Here is an 18675-nt window from a genome sequence, read left to right as displayed (position 1 = left end):
ACTGAGCATTAGATTCAATAATATTAAGGACAATTAGAATTAAAATCTAAGATTCTGTCTTGTGCTCTAAATATCTAACTAAACTCATAAAATTGGATCAAATAATAAAATCAATACCATTCTAAATATGTGAAAATTACAAAAGAAACAAACAGATAAAAAGATAGTTATTCTCAAAATTACTAATTTGTGATCCAATAAAAGAATCTATTAAAACTGAAAGATAATAGATTTATTTTCTCATTCCAATAACAAATGTTTACTGCATTATAAAGCATGATGCTAGATCTTACATAGAAATATAAAAAATAATTCCTACCCTTAAAAATTCTTAAAATTACAAAGTTGTTAAAGATTTTGTGTATACAAAATCCAAAATAGCAACAAAATAGATACAAAATACAAAGTGATATAAACTGAACCAGGATTCAGAGAGGGAAAGAGTTTCTATTTCTAGCATGTGATCAGTGAATGATTCATGTAGGAAATACTTTGAGTTGGATAATAAAGGGAAAGGTAGGGAGGAGGATATGATGAAATTCCATGCTGATGAAGTATAATATAAGAAAATAAGGAAGTGAGAAACAGAATGGAAATGTTTTCAAATTTTCTCATGAATACACATCCCTGGAGAGTGGGGAGCACAGTCTGTTGCTTGGGATTTCTCTGAAATCTCCTGTGTATCTTAAAATAACATAAAATTTTTATTCTATTACCATTAAATATCTATCCTGCTTTAACATGAAAATAACACTTTTCCTCCCCAAAATTTCCAGTAAAACCAATACTCAAAGAAATGGATCATGATTATCCTATGTGTGCTCTCAAAAGAATGCTAGTAAGAAGCGACAGCATACGATGAAGAGAACCACAGGTGGAAGAAGACATGGCTCAGAGAGCAGACTAGATCTTTGACCAGCCAGGCCAGAATTGTTAAACATTATTTGGAGGACTGTAGGGAACCATAAAAAATATATTTTGAACTGGGGAATGACATTTGATTTTTTTCAGCAAGATCAGCCTGGCAAAGCCACAGAGGATGGATTCATTCACTCAGCAAATATTCTGGGGCATCTGCTATGTGTCAGGCACTGATCTAGCTGCTGGAGAACTAAATAAAAAAGACAAAATCTCTGGTCTTATAGAGCTTACATCCAGTAGGGGAAATAAGCAGTAAATAAGTTGAAAGATATAGTGAGACCAGACAGAAAGAGATCATTAACAGGAGAGTGCTGAATAAAGGAAAGGTGGCAGGAGGGGAAGGCACAAACAACAGAATAACTCTGATAATACCGAGGTGACTGAGATGACAGTAGTACTCGTAACAGGAATCAAAGGAAAATAGGCAAAAAATGGGTTGTTACAGATTTGCAGGCTCCGAAGTACCTGTCAACCTAATAGAAGTCCAAGACCCCAGGAAGTCCAGCCAAGATACAGAATCTGTAATTACTTACAGCAAGAAACAAGGAAGCCACATGAGCGAAAAGGAAGAAAAGAAGAGAAGAAAGGGTAGAAGACAGAAACTTGATAAATGTCCACGAATGTAGGGGAAAAAAATCAAGTCGAAGAATGAATCTGAGAGAAAATAACAAAAAACTTCGTCATGAGGAGTAATGAAAAGAAAGACTTTGAAAAATAGCTGTCAATATGTGGGTGCAGATTTTTTTCCTCCTTACCTGTTCATTCTTTTTCTGAACCCATTCCTTGTGCTTTTCTTCAGCAATTACCTTTCTTTTTTCACGTTCTTCCATTTCTTTTCTTTTTTCTAGCTGTTGATTTAATTCCTACGGATTTTTATTCAAACAAAGGCAGCATTTAATACAAGTACTCAAATCACATATTAAAAACAAGGCTGATATTAACCAAATTAAACAAGAATATAATTTCCTTTAGAGAAAATACACTGTTAGTGACAATAACTTACTTAAGTAACTAGTCCATGATAAAAAGAAACCATTGGTAAAAACTATAAGTCATTTTTTAAAAATGCAAATAATTGCTTGGCAGCAAAACACTAGTTTCTTAGACTAAATTTCAGCTAAATAACTCTCATTGAAACCAACTTTCCCACACATAAATTTTGGCATCACTGTACGCTATTGGCAGAAGCTCAAGAGAATTGCAACTTTTTTAAGTCATAGAAGGTTTCTAGATTCATAATGCAGATAAAGGATTGGAGTTAAATAATCCCTAAATTAAAATTTTGATTCAAGGTTAATCAAAGAAGAAATGTAAAGAAACTACTCAATTTTCTTACAGAAAAAAAAAAAAAAAGAATCCAGATTTTTCTTCACTGATTTTATAGCTTCTGGAGTGTAAAACAAAACCACATTCATATCCCAGATTATTTAACTGCCTTGCTGTCACTCGAATCTACACGTTTGGGCATTTCCTCAGGAGAAAGAATGTAGAAGGTATGGCCAAATAAAACTTCGAGCTGAATGCCACCACTCTGTCACTCATCAGTTAAATTACTGCATTAGTTGAGAATGCTGTTCAAACTAGACTCCTAGGACTCTACTGCCATAATTACTGGTTATTTTTCTTCTCTCTCCTTGATACTAATAATCAGATACTTTTATATATCTTTCATTGGACCTCACTCCTCCTCCCCATCCCTCCCTTTCCCAAAGACTTACTACCTAGCACCTGAGGGTGCTAGTGGGAAAGCCAATTTTTCAACTCTCAGGTAATTCCAGTGTGTTAAATGAAATGAAGATAAAACTTGACACCAAGAACAAATCTCTTGGACTTTAGAACAACTGGTCACAGGATACCTATCTTCCATGACCTCTCATTCTAAAATTCTGCTGCACAGATAATAGCTGCCCTAACTCATTCAGAAAGTCTTCCAACTTTTAAACACTACATACCCCTCTACCCCTCACAAAGTAAAATATCCATCTGGTTTTTAAAGGGATTTTTTCATGACCTCTGCAGAGACTATGCCTTGATTATTCACTTAATGCTTCTTGGATGCAGTGTCTACTATGAAGATAGCAAAAACTAGATACAGATGAAATTCTAGACATCTCCAATCTGATGTGATTCTACATACATAAAAGAATTAAAGCACTACATTGTGAGGAGCTGTGTATAACATTTCAGAAAAGGGAAGGGAAGGGAAGATGAGATGAGAGAAAGTGCGGACCAGGGCAGTCAGAAATAGATAGTTGGGAGATGGCTTGACTAGGCTGGGGGTGGGGGGTAGACAACTAGAAAATCTGAATGTAGTACTAACTAGATGGGAAAAAAATCTTTTTGAGACAGGCAGAGTAAATTGAACACTATGAAGCAGGAATACATGGCAAAGGCGATGATTCTGAACCCTTAAAGCTGCAGACTGCACTTGAAAGGAGGAAACCATCTGTAAGGGAGGCGACTAGGACATTGCCACGGTGTAGGAATTGTGAGGGGAAGGTCTAAGAAGAAGTATGTGTGTATGAAAGGCAAGATACAGTTCTGACAATCAGATATCCAAAATTTTCCAAAACAGACTTATTATTAAGGAAAATGATTATTTAAACATACAACTAATAATATGATTGATTATATTTATGTACTCTTTTAAGATTCTTCACATAATTAAATTCAAAAATCAAGAAAAAAAAGGATACTTTGTGTTCAGAAATTTTAGCTGACATAAGAATTAAAGATGAAAGGTCAAAGGTACCTAGAAAATGCAAAACTGACCCAAACTGTGCCCTGCTCTCAGGTAGTCTGATCAAGTAATTTGCTGTCACAGAATATACATCCCTTTCTGAGACACAACCCCTGCCCCCCAATACACAAGGCAGCACCTCTCAGAATTCCCAGCCTGAATGCCTCCACCTGTTTATCACCAGGATACGCCTCTCCCAGACACAACCAGCACTCTCTCCCACAAGGCCCCTAGTACGTCTTCTGGGAGACAACTGGAGTTTCAATAAGATTATAGCTATTTTCACACAAAGTGAACACTTGATTATGGAAAAACAAAATCCAAAGAGGATCCTAAACATATATTTTTCTTTCAGTAGCTTTTGCTGACTTTCAAAGAACTTTTTATCACTGAAGGTAACAATCAAGAAAAGAGACAGTTTTGAGTTTCACCAGCTCTAAACCCTACCCTACTTCTTTGCTAAGGACTGATGAATGAAATGGCCCTGTGCAGGATTGGGAAAAAAAAAAAAAGAAAAAAGCACCTGGATTATTCACAAACTAAATAATTTTTTTAATAATTTAGAACAGATTGTATTAAAATGTTAAAGCAAATGTTAAAAATTAGAATTAACCAAAGATTATAGAGAATTTATGGCAGTCTGCTAGAGAATTTTTTTAAATAATAGAAATTTAAATATAAAGGGCGCCTGGGAAATTTAAATATAAAGTGCATTGGGCCTCTGCCTTCTGCTCGGGTCATGATCTCAGGGTCCTGGGATGGAGTTCCTCATCCAGCTCTCTGCTCAGCAGGGAGCCTGCTTCCTCCTCTTTCTCTCTCTGCCTGCCTCTCTGCCTACTTGTGATCTCTCTCTCTGTCAAATAAATAAACAAAATCTTTGAAAAAAAAAAAAAGAAATTTAAATATAAAAATGTATATGATCTGGGACGCCTGGGTGGCTCAGTTGGTTAAGCAGCTGCCTTCGGCTCAGGTCATGATCCCAGCGTCCTGGGATGGAGTCCCACATCGGGCTTCTTGCTCAGCAGGGAGCCTGCTTCTCCCTCTGCCTCTGCCTGCCATTCTGTCTGCCTGTGCTCGCTCTCTCTCCCTCTCTCTCTCTGATAAATAAATAAAATTAAAAAAAAAAATGTATATGATCTACAAAACCAATATGCTATTTTTTATAATACTAATGTTCAACATTTACTGTATTTGTCATTCAACATTAGTTACAAATGTAAAAAATTTTGTAAGCAGGTAATTTTGATGGATTAAAATAATTTTTTAAAAATTTAAAAATATTTTAAAAATAGGGCGCCTGGTGGCTCAGTGGGTTAAGCCGTTGCCTTCGGCTCAGGTCATGATCTCAGGGTCCTGAGATCGAGTCCCACATCGGGCTCTCTACTTGGCGGGGAGCCTGCTTCCCTCTCTCTCTCTCTGCCTGCCTCTCTGCCTACTTGTGATCTCTGTCTGTCAAATAAACAAATAAAATCTTTAAAAAAAAAATTTTTTTTTAATAATTTTTAACTCCATCTTAGAGATGTCTGAAACAAACATCTATCTAAATGTTGGTTGCTGAAATAAAGTTTATGAGAAGAGATGATCTTTTTAATGACCCAATTATCCTTTGAATTTTCCTTTAAGTTTTCAAGGAAGAAAATAAGACAACTGGGGTAAGTTCAAAATTAAATACTAAGTCTGACCCATTTATTTCTATAATATCTTGATATTATGGAAAAAAAATTATTATTTGAAAACTGAAGGAAGCAGGACCCATCCCAGCTTTGCCAGGAAATGAAATGTTGGCAGCTACTTTCTGGCCCTCAATAGGAATCTAAGATGAACTGTTCTTTATGGTTAATAATCTATGCTTCTAATGATATGATTTATAAACAAATTAGAAATGCAATAAATTAGATAATAATAAGAAAAGTGTCACTTAGAAAATAAAACAAGGAAAAGGCATGAAAAAATGTGAATACCATAAAGGCACAAAATAAACTTATAAAGTGAGTAGTTGGCCTATATGTTATGATAACTCTGGCATGACTGATAGGCTATGATTTATGCTAAAATATTTAATTGCTTTAGAGTTAAGTAATGATGTAGCCATAAGAAATTTCAAACTACTAAATACATGAAGAAATTTTAATCTTTCAACTAATTACACTTTGTTACATGCTTAATGACTGCGGCAGGGACTTCATATTCATTATTTCAATCTGTTCTCAAAAACGTATCTTCAGTAGTTATTATTACCATCTGCTTTAACATGTAACAACAATGAACTTTCATTGAATGTCCTATATACTAGGCTGTATCCTTATGTTGACTTAGCCCTCATCAACAACACTATGAGGTAAATATTATTCTTCCTCTTTTGTTGATTAAGAAATTGAGGCACAGCAAGTTTAAGGATATGACCAAGATTCATGTTTTGAATCCAGGAAATATACCTCAAGAATTTCTGCTTTTAGCCACTCTAGGACTGCCTCTCTAAAATCTGGTTTATAAAGAAACTGGGGGCTCAGAGATGTGGATAATTTTCCCAAGGTGACATGGCTACAATTTCGGCCTTGTTCTGTGTGACTCCAAAGCCCAGGCTCCCTTATGAATTTCTTGTAATTTAATTAGCTTCTTTTATTGTATGCTAACTGTAAAAATGACTTGAAGTGGTTTTCCTTTCCTTAATGTAACAAGTGAATTCTAGTGAGGTCAGAGATAAAGCTAAATGCCATAAACCGAACCCCACTTTACCAACAGCTCATTAGATCAGTGTTTTCCAAACTGTGAGTCCAAAACCAATTTAGTGGGTTATGACTGACCTTTAAAAACAAAACAAAACACAAGAAAGGAAAGAAAGAATAGCATACCAGGTTTTGCACAAATATATGTATGTGTAAATATACATAAATGTATGGATTTATTATGTGACAAGCAAAGTAGACTTCTCACCATGAACAAAATATTTTGAAAGCTACTGCTCTAAGTAGTGGAAATTAGTAATGTTAAAATTTGAGGCTGAGATAGGAGTATGGGGTCTCAATAATACACACTAATCCTGAAAATAAATGAAAAACCTTTAAGAAGGCTATGATTGCAATGATATCAGTAACAACACTAATAAAACAATATCAGTCACAATATTTTGTCTCATTTAAACCTCACAAAAGTCATGTGACATAGGTATTACTTTTATTCTTATTGTATGGACAGGTAATTGAAGCAAAAAGTTTAAACATGCCTGCCTGGCATCAAATCTTAAGGTCTTTCTCAAGCACTCTGCCCTTCTAAGAGGAAACAAGTACTACTTTGTACTTTTCCAGGAATAAATTTATTTCTTAGAAAACAAACATCATGCAATAAGGAAATAACAGAATGCACTGGTTTCTAGTCATTTGAATCATGCCAAGCCTCCTGAATGTGACTGCCTATCTAGTTCAAAATGCATCACAGAAATAATGAGTTTCAAAACTGTATGAAAAACCTATTCTAAGGAAGATCGTGGAGGGCAATGCTTCAGATCCAAGGATATTTATGGCAACATAGTTACTAACAGATTAAACTTAAATATATGATAATAGTGAACCAATTAACTATATTCTTATATCTATATTTTTAAAAGATTTTACTTATTTATTGAGAGAGAGAGAGAGAGCACACACATGCACAGGTGCACATGAGGGAAGGAGCAGACAGAAAGGGAGAGTCTCAAGCCGACTCCACTTCTCATGCACAGTGCAATAAGGGACTTGATCTCACAACCCTGAGATTATGACCTAAGCTGAAATCAAGAGTAGGACTTTTAACTGACCAAGCCACCCAGGTACTCTATAGCTAATACATTTAAAATATATTTTAATAATCTTAGCCAGCCATTTAGAAATGATGTTGCAAAAATATTTAATGAAATAGAAATATATTAACAGTGTAACAGGCAGAAAAAAGGTTACAAAGAAGTTTGATCCTATTTCCCTAGAAACAAGATATACCCCTCACCATTCAAATCTACTTGGGTTCTGTGGTCAGATAAGAAGAATTCATATAGTGAGTCTGGATACTATGGGATGCCAAATCATCCAAATCTCTTTAGTTGCTAGTTTCTCAACAGCAAATAGTAAGAGTTAAAAAAATGAAGGATTCATGTGAAAATGTATATCACACTACTTTTTTGAGTTTGGAGAGCGAGAGTTCAGAGACAATCACAAACACGGAAATGTCCAACAAGCAAGGCAGGTTGGCACAGAGAACTGAAAAACCCTGAAAGCCCGCCAGATTCCCATCTCCCCACACACACTCACTCTAGGGCACATGCTCTGAGTAATATAGGGCTTGATTCCGGTCTCTCTTTCATTTTAGCATCTTTTTAAAAAAAATTTTACCAAGTAGGGGCACCTGAGTGGCTTAGCAGTTAAGCATCTCGGTCTTTAGCTCAGGTCATGATCCCAGATTCCTGGGATGGAGCTCCACATAGGGCTCCCTGCTCTGTGGGAAGCCTGCTTCTCCCTCTCCCACTCCCCCTGCTTGTGTTGCCTTTCTTGCTGTGTCTCTCTCTGTCAAATAAGTAAAATCTTTAAAAAAAAAATTACCAAATAAATGCAGTTGCATTTACTTTAGTTAAATGTGTATATAGTAAAGCTCGATTATATGTGTCTTCATTTACACATTTGTAGATTTCTAAAAAAAATATTTACTTTTTTTATTTGACATAGAGAGACACAGTGAGAGAGGGAACATAAGCAGGGGAGTGGGAAAGGGAGAAGCAGAGCAGGGAGCTTGATGCAGGGCTCAATCCCAGGACCCTGGGATCATGACCTGAGCCAAAGGCAGACGCTTAACCACTGAGCCAACTAAGTGCCTCAGATTTTTTTTTTTTTAAATCTACACAGAAGAAAATCTGGAAAGCTATATACAATAATATTAACCACAGTTACCTTTAGGTGATGAAATAAGAGATTTTAATTTCTTAATTATGCTTAGCTATATTTTCCAAATGTTCTTACAGTGAACATGTATTATTTTTACAATAAGAGTTATTAAAATGGACAGAGCAAACAAGTAAATGAAGAAATTTTTGTTTTTGAGGGATAATAACATTAACATTTTTTAGGGTATTTTTTTTATTGTGTTATGTTAGTCACCATAAAATACATCATTAGTTTTTGATGCAGTGCTCCAAGATTCATTGTTTATGTACAACACCCAGTGCTCCATGCAATATGTGCCCTCCTTAATACCCACCACCAGGCTTGCCCATCCATCCACCCTCTCCCCTCTATAACCCTCAGTTTGTTTCTCAGAGTCCACAGTCTCTCACGGTTCATCTTCCCCTGTGATTTGCCCCAATTCACTTTTCCTTTTGTTCTCCTAATGCCTCCCATGTTATTCCTTATGTTCCACAAGTAAGTGAAACTCTATGATAATTGACTTTCTCTGATCGACTTATTTCACTCAGCATAATGTCCTCCAGTCCTGTCCATGTTGATTCAAAAGTTGGGTATTCATCCTTTCTGATCACTGAGTAATATTCCATTGTATATATGGACCACATCTTCTTCATCCATTTGTCTGTTGAAGGGCATCTCAGCTCTTTCCACAGTTTGGCTATTGTGGACATTGCTGCTATGAACACTGGGGTACATATGGCCCTTCTTTTCACTACATCTGTATCTTTGGGGTAAATATCCAGTAGTGCAATTGCTGGGTCATAGTGTAGCTCTATTTTTAAGTTTTTGAGGAATCTCCACACTGTTTTCCAAGTTGCACTCCTACCAACAATGTAAGAGGATTCCCATTTCTCCACATCCTCTCCAACATTTGTTGTTTCCTGCCTTGTTAATCTTGACCATTCTAATGGTGTAGGTGGTATCTCAATGTGGTTTTGATTTGAATTTCCCTGATGGCCAATGATGACAAACATTTTTTCATGTGTCTGGTTGCCATTTAACATTAACATTTTAATTTTGATAGCAGCTCTAATTTGTGAACTTATAGATTAAGCAAAAAGGATACTGTCTAGTTTTACCTCCAGAGCTTTCTGCTGCAGACGGTCACGTTCTTCTCTTTCTTTGCCAACAAACCACACTTCCCATGGCGTCAGGTTGCTTTCTGGTAGGCGCTCCTGTTTCTGTTCTTGGTGATCTTCTGACTCAACCACACTATTCCAAAAGAAAGAAAACATAGCATTTGCACTCAAAACTCTTTGGCTATACATTCACTTAACCATACAATGAAAGCAGAATTTAATAATATATTTACAATATTGTGATTTTTATAAATGCATATATATGAATTATCTATAAACATACACTTAAAAAATCATGAACAAGAAGTCCAATATTTGAATTAGTTTATCTATCAAACTGCCTTGGAATTCCTTCATCATCTAAAATCACACTATTTAAAAACCCACTGGGAAAACTCAGACCCAGTCCATTTGCCTCAATGACAAGAATTTTTTATTCTTAAAAATCTCTTATCTGGACAACTAATTATAACACATGACCCTAATCATATCCTGAAGCAGACTTTTCCCTTTCCTCCCTTAAATAGTACAGAGGAAAAAAAGAATATTTGTATATATGTAGAGAAAATATGTTATGTGTTAACAATTAAGAATTCTGGGTAAAAGATGAACAGAAATTCTTTTTTTTTAATTTAAAGATTTGATTAAGAAAAATTTTTATTTAAAGATTTTATTTATTTATTTGACAGAGAAAGACACAGAAAGAGAGGGAACACAAACAGGGGGAATGGGAGAGGGAGAAGCAAGCTTTCTGCCAAGTAGGGAGATCAATGCAGGGCTCAATCCCAGGACCCTGAGACCATGACCTGAGCCGAAGGCAGACACTTAATGACTGAGACACCCAGGCACCTCTTTTAAGATTTTATTTTTAAATAATCTCTACATCCAATATGGGACTTGAATTTACAACCCTAAGATTAAGAATTCCATGCTCTATCAACTGAGTCAGCCAGATGCCCCAGAAACTCTCAACTTTTTTCTAAGTTTGAAATCGTCTTAAAATAAAGTTACCAAAAAAATATGGCTCTAGTATTCCTTAACGTTTTAGTTGACTCCTTTTTGCCCATTCTTCAAACAGGGGGTCTACAACTCTCCATTTTGGTTAGTGCATCTCCCGTGTGCACCTCTGTCAGTCCGTCTCTTCCAGGTACACGGAAAAGTAACTACTCACACAAGCTCAAGAGAAGGGGGTGGGAAATACTGGGCCTCAGCCAGATACACAAGCCTCATAAAACTGAGCAAAAGCGGACCATTAGGACCCAAGGAAAGAAAGGTTGTTCAGGGCCCAGGTGTTTATAGACTCAGCTCCTCTTTCTCTTTAACATTCCTGCTTCAGGCCACCAAATGCCTCTCCCTCCACCTTGCACAACTTTTTAGTTGTGCTTTAGTTGCTTCAGTTTACTCATTTTCTTCTGCAGCTTTCTTCATTCATCCATGCCCTCCTGCAGTCGGTATTCTAGGAGGAAAAAGACACTGCTAATGTATTGTTTATTTCTCATACACATCTTTCCTTCTCCAGACTTTATCTGCTTCCACAGTCTCAACTATCACTAGGTACTGATGATCTGTCATTCCGGGTTAGATCTTTCTCCTGAGCTCCAAACTTCTTTCCAGCCACCTAATAGACTGCCCCACTTAACAATAAATCAGGGACAACCAAATCTAATCATCTTCTACCCTCTATCCACTACCCTCTCCACCAAGAAAAATTTTACTCCTCGCCTTATAATCTTACATCAGTGACGAGTACCAATACCCATCCAGTTAGCTCTGTCAGCAACCCGGACCTGTGACTCCTCCTGTGCCCTGTCTGGATTTAGTCCCTTAACCACCCACACACCCACATGATTACCTAGTCATGTCTATTCTACTTCTTTCCATTTTCTCAAGCCATTCACCTCTTCTCCAACCTTACAACCACTATCTGGACATAACTGACCTTTTTCCTTATTTCAAACCATTTTCCACAACTGTTGCCACATTCATTCTTCAAATGCATCCTTCCATCATGTCACTCCCTACCTCAAAGTTCTTCTGTGGCTCCTTTGCGCACAAGATGAAATCCAAACTCCACAGTCTGACACCCATGAATTACCTGCTGCCTATCTTCCCAGCTTCTTCTTATGTCAGTGGCTGATCTGGACTCTTTTGGTTTTGTTGAACTTAAGCAGACTGATGAATGTGCCATACCCTTGTGCTCTGTAGCTTTATCTAAAACCAAAATGCCTACATCTCCACATGTAGCCATGCAAGAGCTTAGATTTGGGAATAAATCATTTGGGGTAAATCCCTACCTGCTTCCTCCTGGCTAAGTACATTTCTTAACTTATTTAAGCCTTCATTCCCATCTATAAAATGGAAATAGCAGCAGAAGCTACCTCACATGGACTACTGAATGAGACAATCTATGTTAAAGCATGCAGACAGATTCTGGGCACTCAGTATTTGATACATGTCATTCAGTAGGAGGAGGAGGAATATGGCTAATTCCTACTCTCCCTTTAAGATTCAACTCGGGGGGGGCGCCTGGGTGGCTCAGTGGGTTAAGCCGCTGCCTTCGGCTCAGGTCATGATCTCAGGGTCCTGGGATCGAGTCCCGCATCGGGCTCTCTGCTCAGCAGGGAGCCTGCTTCCTCCTCTCTCTCTGCCTGCCTCTCTTCCTACCTGTGATCTCTCTCTGTCAAATAAATAAATAAAATCTTTAAAAAAAAAAAAAAAAAGATTCAACTCGGGCATTAATCTTTATTGCCTCATAGTAAAACTCTGCAAAAAATCTGGACTGAGTACTTTGGGCTTTCTGTCACTTGTCCATCTCTGCCATAGGCTATGAATTCCTTACAAACAGAAAACATGTTTTAACTCATTTTTTTTTTTTATTTCAAGAGTCTAGCTTAGGGCATAGAATATAGTAACCCCCTAAAAAATGTTTGTTGAAAGAGCACAATTAGAGGTTTGTTTTTCTTAAATGACATTTTAGGGGGACGTGGGTGGTTCAGTCGGTTAAGTGTCTGCCTTGGGCTCAGGTCATTCTCTTGGGGTCCTGCGATTAAGCCACACATCAGGCTCCCCACTTGGCGGGGAGTCTACCCCACCCCCTGCTCATGCTCTAATAAATAAATACAATCTTCTAAAAATGACATTTCAAATATTAAATTCCTTGCCTTAATATTTTTAACAAATGATAGCGTATATACTAAAAAAATGTATAGCATATACACTACAGCTTTACCCATAATCAAGAGATGCTCAGTAAGCAGATTTTTATGACTAAAATATTTATTAAGGCACGGTTTTCTTAATGGATAGAGTGATATTAAAACCAGGATAGAGCTGAATGAACAGAAGGCTTTATTATAAAAGACTCCAAGAAAAATTTGTCATCATCCGAGGTCAATTGTGAGTTTCATCTCAGTCCTGTCCAACACACTTGAAGGTACATGCATCCCCTAAACATGGCTCTACATACACATAAACTACCTGGAGTTCATATCACCATGCACACTTGATATCTGAGCTTATCTCTGTGGCTGATGAACAATGGACAAAAGGCATAAAATCCCAAACAGCCATGGGTTTATTCCCTGCTCCATGGAGGGAATGCCCATGGCCTGCAACTAGGGATGAGGCCGTGAGCATCATCCCCAAACTGCCAAGGGCGCCAACTAAAGGTTAGAGGTAGGGAGATGCCTGATGAAATTTTGTAAACATTTATCTTCCTGAAAGGAAATGCTATGTTCTCTGGAGCATTTGAAGACAACCACTGCATCTATCTGTTCTCTAGGAGTAGGAACCAGGCATTCATTCAGCACATATTTATTGAAACACCTAATACGCATCTGACACTTCCCATACAAAAAGCCTGTCAACTCCTGCATTCCTTCCAGGCCATATCCTATCCCTTAGACTCACAAGGAATGACCCATGATAAGGTTGCGATAAGGAAGGCAGCCTTAAGCCTGGGATGTTACCAGCTCATTTGGGCTTTGGCTAAAGTAAGACAAAAAAATATGTCTGGCTCTTCTCTTGAGTGCTATTTGGTTAGGAGTTTGACTCCTGGAAGCTAATGCAAGGTCTCAGCAGCTGAGCTGTGGTTTTGATAGCCATCATTCCATAGGTTGCTAAACTGTACCTACATTGCTCAGTCCTGTTGATTAGACTCAAAGATATTTTCCAAAGCCTTAAAATTATTTTAAAAATCTATGGGACCAACTCAATCCTGAAGAATGCCTACAAAGACCCACATGAAAATGGACTCCTGAAACTCTATCATCAAGTTCTACTATCAGGTTGATCAGAGGCCTGTTGTCGCTACGACCAGTCTGGACAAGTGGCTTGCTTGGTTACTCTTACTGATCTCCATTCCCATCAACGTACTTACTTTTACTTTTCATTCTTAAGAGACTCATTGCTGTAACCGTGTGTGAGTCATGTCATATGGTTCCATATTCCATTCATTCACTCTGGGTATGAAATTTTGGTATGAAATTACACTAAAGGGGGCTATGTTGCTGCTTACACATAAAGCATAGGTTCTCCGGTCTGTTTCTGAGATCTCCTGTATTGCGCCTTACACAGCTCGACAATCAGAAACTTGTAAATGTTTTCTGAAGGTGACGTATGACTGTATTCCAGAAGAGGCCTACATTACTTAGCCTGTCTCAGAAAGTTATTCCGGCAGGGATAAGCCCTTTGTTCTTATTTCTATATATTCAGTAATAGCCACGTAGCCTAGGGAAGAGAGAATGTGATCTATTCACCTCAGTACTAAACCCAGCTCTGCTAATAACTAGGTATATGCCTTCGAATCAGACTTTTTATCTGCATCCTGAGCCAGTTTTGTTATATGTAAAATGAGTAGCTTAATTTAGGTTTTAATTTCATGAGTAGAGGCCACGTCTATCTTGTTTGTGGTCCCCAGTATCTAGACGAGTAAATGGCACAGACTAGATGTTTGCTGAGTAATTGTAGAAATTAAAAAAAAACTGGGGTGATTTAAATAATATATTTGGCTCTAACATTCTCTGACTCAGTGATTTCTATTCTACTGTTAATTTTGAGCGCACAGACCAGATCCAACCTTATCTGTGGATGCTGAGGTTGACATTGCTAAGCTGGGCTGCAGCTCCTCATTTATGACCCAAAATGTATACATACTGCTTACTACAACCTACTTCACGGGCAAGCAGGTTTTTCCAAAACAACTACAGGTACTCCCAAGGCGCAGTAATCAATTCTGGTATTCAGGGTTTGAACAAGAGTTCTGGTGTCCACCATCTGACTTTTGAATACTCGCAAAATTCCCGAAATGGTAGCAAAATTTTGTGTTTTTGACACTAGATACGTTTTTTCTGGGGGGGGTGAGACTGTAGAAATCATATTCTCAGGGAAAAAAAAAAAAAGATTAAGAATCATAGAAAATCTGTAGGCATGCGTGCGCACTGGCCCACAACTCTTGATAAGCAAAAAAGGAGCAGCACCTCAGGAGGAAGTGCCAGCAGGGCCTCTGAGGCGAGGCCGGGAGGGGGCTGGGCCGCCAGAAGGTGCTTAGAAGGGTCTAAGGAATCTTGAGAGGGGCTGTACCGGCCGGCGGCCTCGAGTTTACCTGACGTACCCCTGTAACTCCACTCCTCTCAGGCTCGCCACCTTAGCCTGTGAATCATGAGCACCTTCGTCCAGGTCTTCCTCATCCTCCTCATCGCCATCGTCGTAGTCGAACGGGAAGCTCTTGTGGCCGAGGGGAGACAACAGCGACAGGGTGGAATTGCTGCAGCTCAGCGGGGGCGACGGCGAGCTCACAGTCGCCGGCTCCAGTCCCTGCCCCCGGGCGCCCGCCATGAGGACGGAGACGGAGTCGGAGGAGGGCCGAGACCTGGACCCGCAGTCGGCTGAGGACCGCGCGTCGGAAGGTGGCGAATCGGCCCCCCACCGCCCGGCCGCCCACATCGGGCCCGCCAAGTTCAAACCGGCGGAGGGGCGGCGGCGACGTGCGCTCCCAGCAGGCCCCGCGCGCGCCGGGCCGGCCTATCCGGTCGGGCACAGACCCCGCGCTGCCATGGCGACGCGTGGAGGCCGCGAGGGCTTTGTCCCGGCCTGCCTGCCGCGGCTTGCCTCGCTCAGGCCTCTCTCGGCCCGCTCTCCCCCGCCCTTCCCATCCCCGCGGGCCGCTGCTGCCAGAGAGCTGAACTCCGCTTCTCCGCTCCCCCGCGAGCTCCGGCTCCCGGCTGACAGCTCCGAGGGCGCGCGTCCCTTGTCTGCTGTGGCGCAGCAGTTCTTGTGCTAGAACTGTGCCGTCACTGAGCAAGGCAGAGCAAGAGGCGGAAGCCAAAACTAACCCCGTATCCTTACGAGGTCAGGGTTATAAGGCTCAGTCGTGATTTCTTTCAGCACGCAGCCATGTTGTATGAGGAGGGGAGAGCGAACTTTGTCCAAGTTTCCGAGTGTATTCAAGAATGCACTTCGGGGACGGTCTTCCGTTGTTCGGTAGCGCCTTGTTTGCCGGAAACTTCGGGTAACTAGTTTGTGCGTGTCAATTTTGAGGTCTTTTGAGCCTCTAGTTTACTAGGGCCTCTGTGAAGCACTAGAGAGAGAGGAGAAAAATACCCTACCGTCACGCGTTCATTATTTTGTGGTGTAGCATCATACCATTAAAATATTCTGTGGTAACCCATTTTATTCATAACAAAAATGATTTGTGGGGCCTCGGAAGGAGCGCTGTCCTCTCAGGGATTGGGAATAGGGATGAAGGTAGCAAGAAAGAGGTGATAGACAATAAAGCTGGATGCTTTACTCCTGCTGACAAAACTCAGTACAGTTGTAAATACACAGGGCTTTTTGTCCTATTTATGTCATGATGCATATTGCTAGTAGAAATATCAGAGTGAAAACTGACAAAGGCCAAAAATAGCACACACATTTTGTTATTGACCAGAGTGATAAGAGTCCGTCATGAAATTCAGATCTGCAAAAGGTGACACAGGAGAATTAGATAAGGTAGAAATAATAGCAACCGAGGGCAATTCAGAAGGCAGTAGCTATAGTTAGTAAAATATCACATGGTTAAAACTGTTTTAATGCAATGCTAACTTTTTGTTAATTTTGTTAAAATTTTCGGTAGGAACAAAATGGAAATGGAAATGGAAGAAATATTTGACTGAGTAATAAAATTAATCAAAAAATAAAAGTGGCTTAGTTTACATTCTCTACCCCAATTATTCAATTTTAGCATAGCTGGTTAAAACCATTTATGAGAACCTCCTTAGAATCAGTAACAGCATCAAAAGGCTTAGGGCCACTGCAGGGCTTCATAGGAGGTAAATTGAAGCTATTTCCAAAAGACATAATCTGACATACCTGAAGCAAAATAGGAAAAAGCACAAGTCTTAGTAAAAACCAAAAGTGACCTGAATTTGAATCAGTGATTTCTTACTTGGTCTTCTTAAACAAGCTGTTTGGCTTTTGTAAGTCCTAACTTACTCCTTTGTAACATAGGGAAATAACCTACCTCCCAGTCATATTATCTCATTAAATAATAAAGTTTCTGGCACAGGACCTGACAGAGAAAACGATAAATGATAAATTGTGTCATTTAAACTCCCAAACTTTCCCACGTTAGCCTCTTGGTATAGGAAGCTAAAATGTCATATACTTCTCTGCCTCCTCAAAATGTTTTATGAAACAAATTATGTCTTTTCCTTGATGCCACAGAATCCTGAAATAATGACCAACTACTGCATTATGCCATAGCAACACTGGAAATAATGAAGCAAAGAGATGCATGGTATGGGTGCTGCTACATGAACATAATTGAATCATGTGGTCTCTCTAGTGTCTTGTCATTGCTGAGAGTGAGAAGCCATAATCGAGTTTGGTAGACTTTTTTAAGATTTTTTTTTTTTTTTTTTGAGAGAGAGAGAGAAAGCAGGGGTGGGGAAGGGGATGGGGGGAGAAGCAGACTCCCCACTGAGCAGGGAACCAGACAGTGGGACTCCATCCCAGGACCCTGAGATGGTGACCTGAGCCAAGGGCAGACACTTAACCAATGGAGCCACCCAGGCACCCCTCAAGTTTGGTAGAATTATACATAAATGTATAAATAAGCTCAAAAGAAGGCCTCTCCCCTTGAGTTTTTGGGTGTTAAATTAGTAACTTCTTACTACTCATTTATTTTCACTTTCATGATATATATTCTAGATAACTTTTTTTTCTTGGCTTTGTTACCTTGTTATAAGAGTAACTTTTGCTTAAAAATCCCTGTCTGACTTTGTTACAAAAGTAACACCATTACCACTTAGCCTTGTAGCAATAAATTAGGCAACTTTTAAAAATTTATCCCTGGACATATTGAAATATTCACAGATGAAGTGTCTTAGATTCACTTCAAAATAATCCAAGGGGCAGGTATCCCTGGGTGGCGCAATTGATTTGGCTTCAACTCTTGGTTTTGGCTCAGGCCATCATGTCAAAGTCCTGGGATTTTGGACTTAACATTGGGCTTCACACTCAGCACAGAGTCTGCTTCAAATTCTCTCTAAAATAAATAAATCTTAAATATATAATACTAATCCAAAGGGCAGATGGATTAGAGGGAGTTAGTAAATAGGTGAATGGGGCAGAGATGAAACAAGATTTACCATGTGCTGTTGGTAATTGCCACATTTGGGTGATGGGTACCTGGGCTGAAGGGCTGAAGGGATGGGAGGAATAATTACACTATTCCACTTTTTGTTGTGGGAATTCTAGACACATACTTAAGTTTAAAACAAATGAACAAAACCAAAAAACTAGGTCTCAAGTTAAGAGGAACTGGGTGCTGGTTTGGTTTCTAATTTGTTGTGTGTGCCTTAGGTATTCACTTGAATTTCATCAAGCCCTCTATTTTCATATCTGTAAAATGAGGGCTTCATGATGGTGAATATTTATATCTAAACATTTCAGAAACTGACTACATTTGGTATCATGCAGGATTTTAAATCATTTGCTTTTTTTTTTTTTTTTTTTTTAATTTAAGCAA

At 39.0% G+C, this 18675-nt stretch overlaps 1 protein-coding gene across 6 annotated transcripts in view; it reads right to left on the bottom strand.

Annotated features, from left to right (window-relative positions):
- CCDC34 (coiled-coil domain containing 34) overlaps nucleotides 1-16019 on the bottom strand; it is a 118248-nt gene extending 102229 nt beyond the window's left edge. For 3 of the 6 annotated variants that reach the window (XR_006602263.1, XR_006602264.1, XM_045066113.1), the window contains exons 1-3: nucleotides 15268-16019; nucleotides 9666-9798; nucleotides 1677-1784 (exon numbers count right to left, since the gene is read on the bottom strand). Coding sequence is in view for 4 of the 6 variants with exons in the window: in XM_045066113.1 (XP_044922048.1) it covers nucleotides 1677-1784; nucleotides 9666-9798; nucleotides 15268-15608 (582 nt within the window). In the remaining 2 variants the exon portion in view is untranslated. The remainder of the gene's footprint in view (nucleotides 1-1676; nucleotides 1785-9665; nucleotides 9799-15267) is intronic. The other 3 variants (XM_013057937.2, XM_045066111.1, XM_045066112.1) reach the window with 3 other exon arrangements.
- Nucleotides 16020-18675: the final 2656 nt, after the last annotated feature.

This window comes from Mustela putorius, unplaced genomic scaffold (assembly GCF_011764305.1).
Source record: "Mustela putorius furo isolate JIRA1106 unplaced genomic scaffold, ASM1176430v1.1 tig00003859_pilon_pilon_pilon, whole genome shotgun sequence".
Taxonomy (NCBI): domain Eukaryota; kingdom Metazoa; phylum Chordata; class Mammalia; order Carnivora; family Mustelidae; genus Mustela; species Mustela putorius.
The sequence above is the reverse complement of the archived record's forward strand: the minus strand, read 5'-3'. Positions and strand labels throughout refer to the sequence as shown.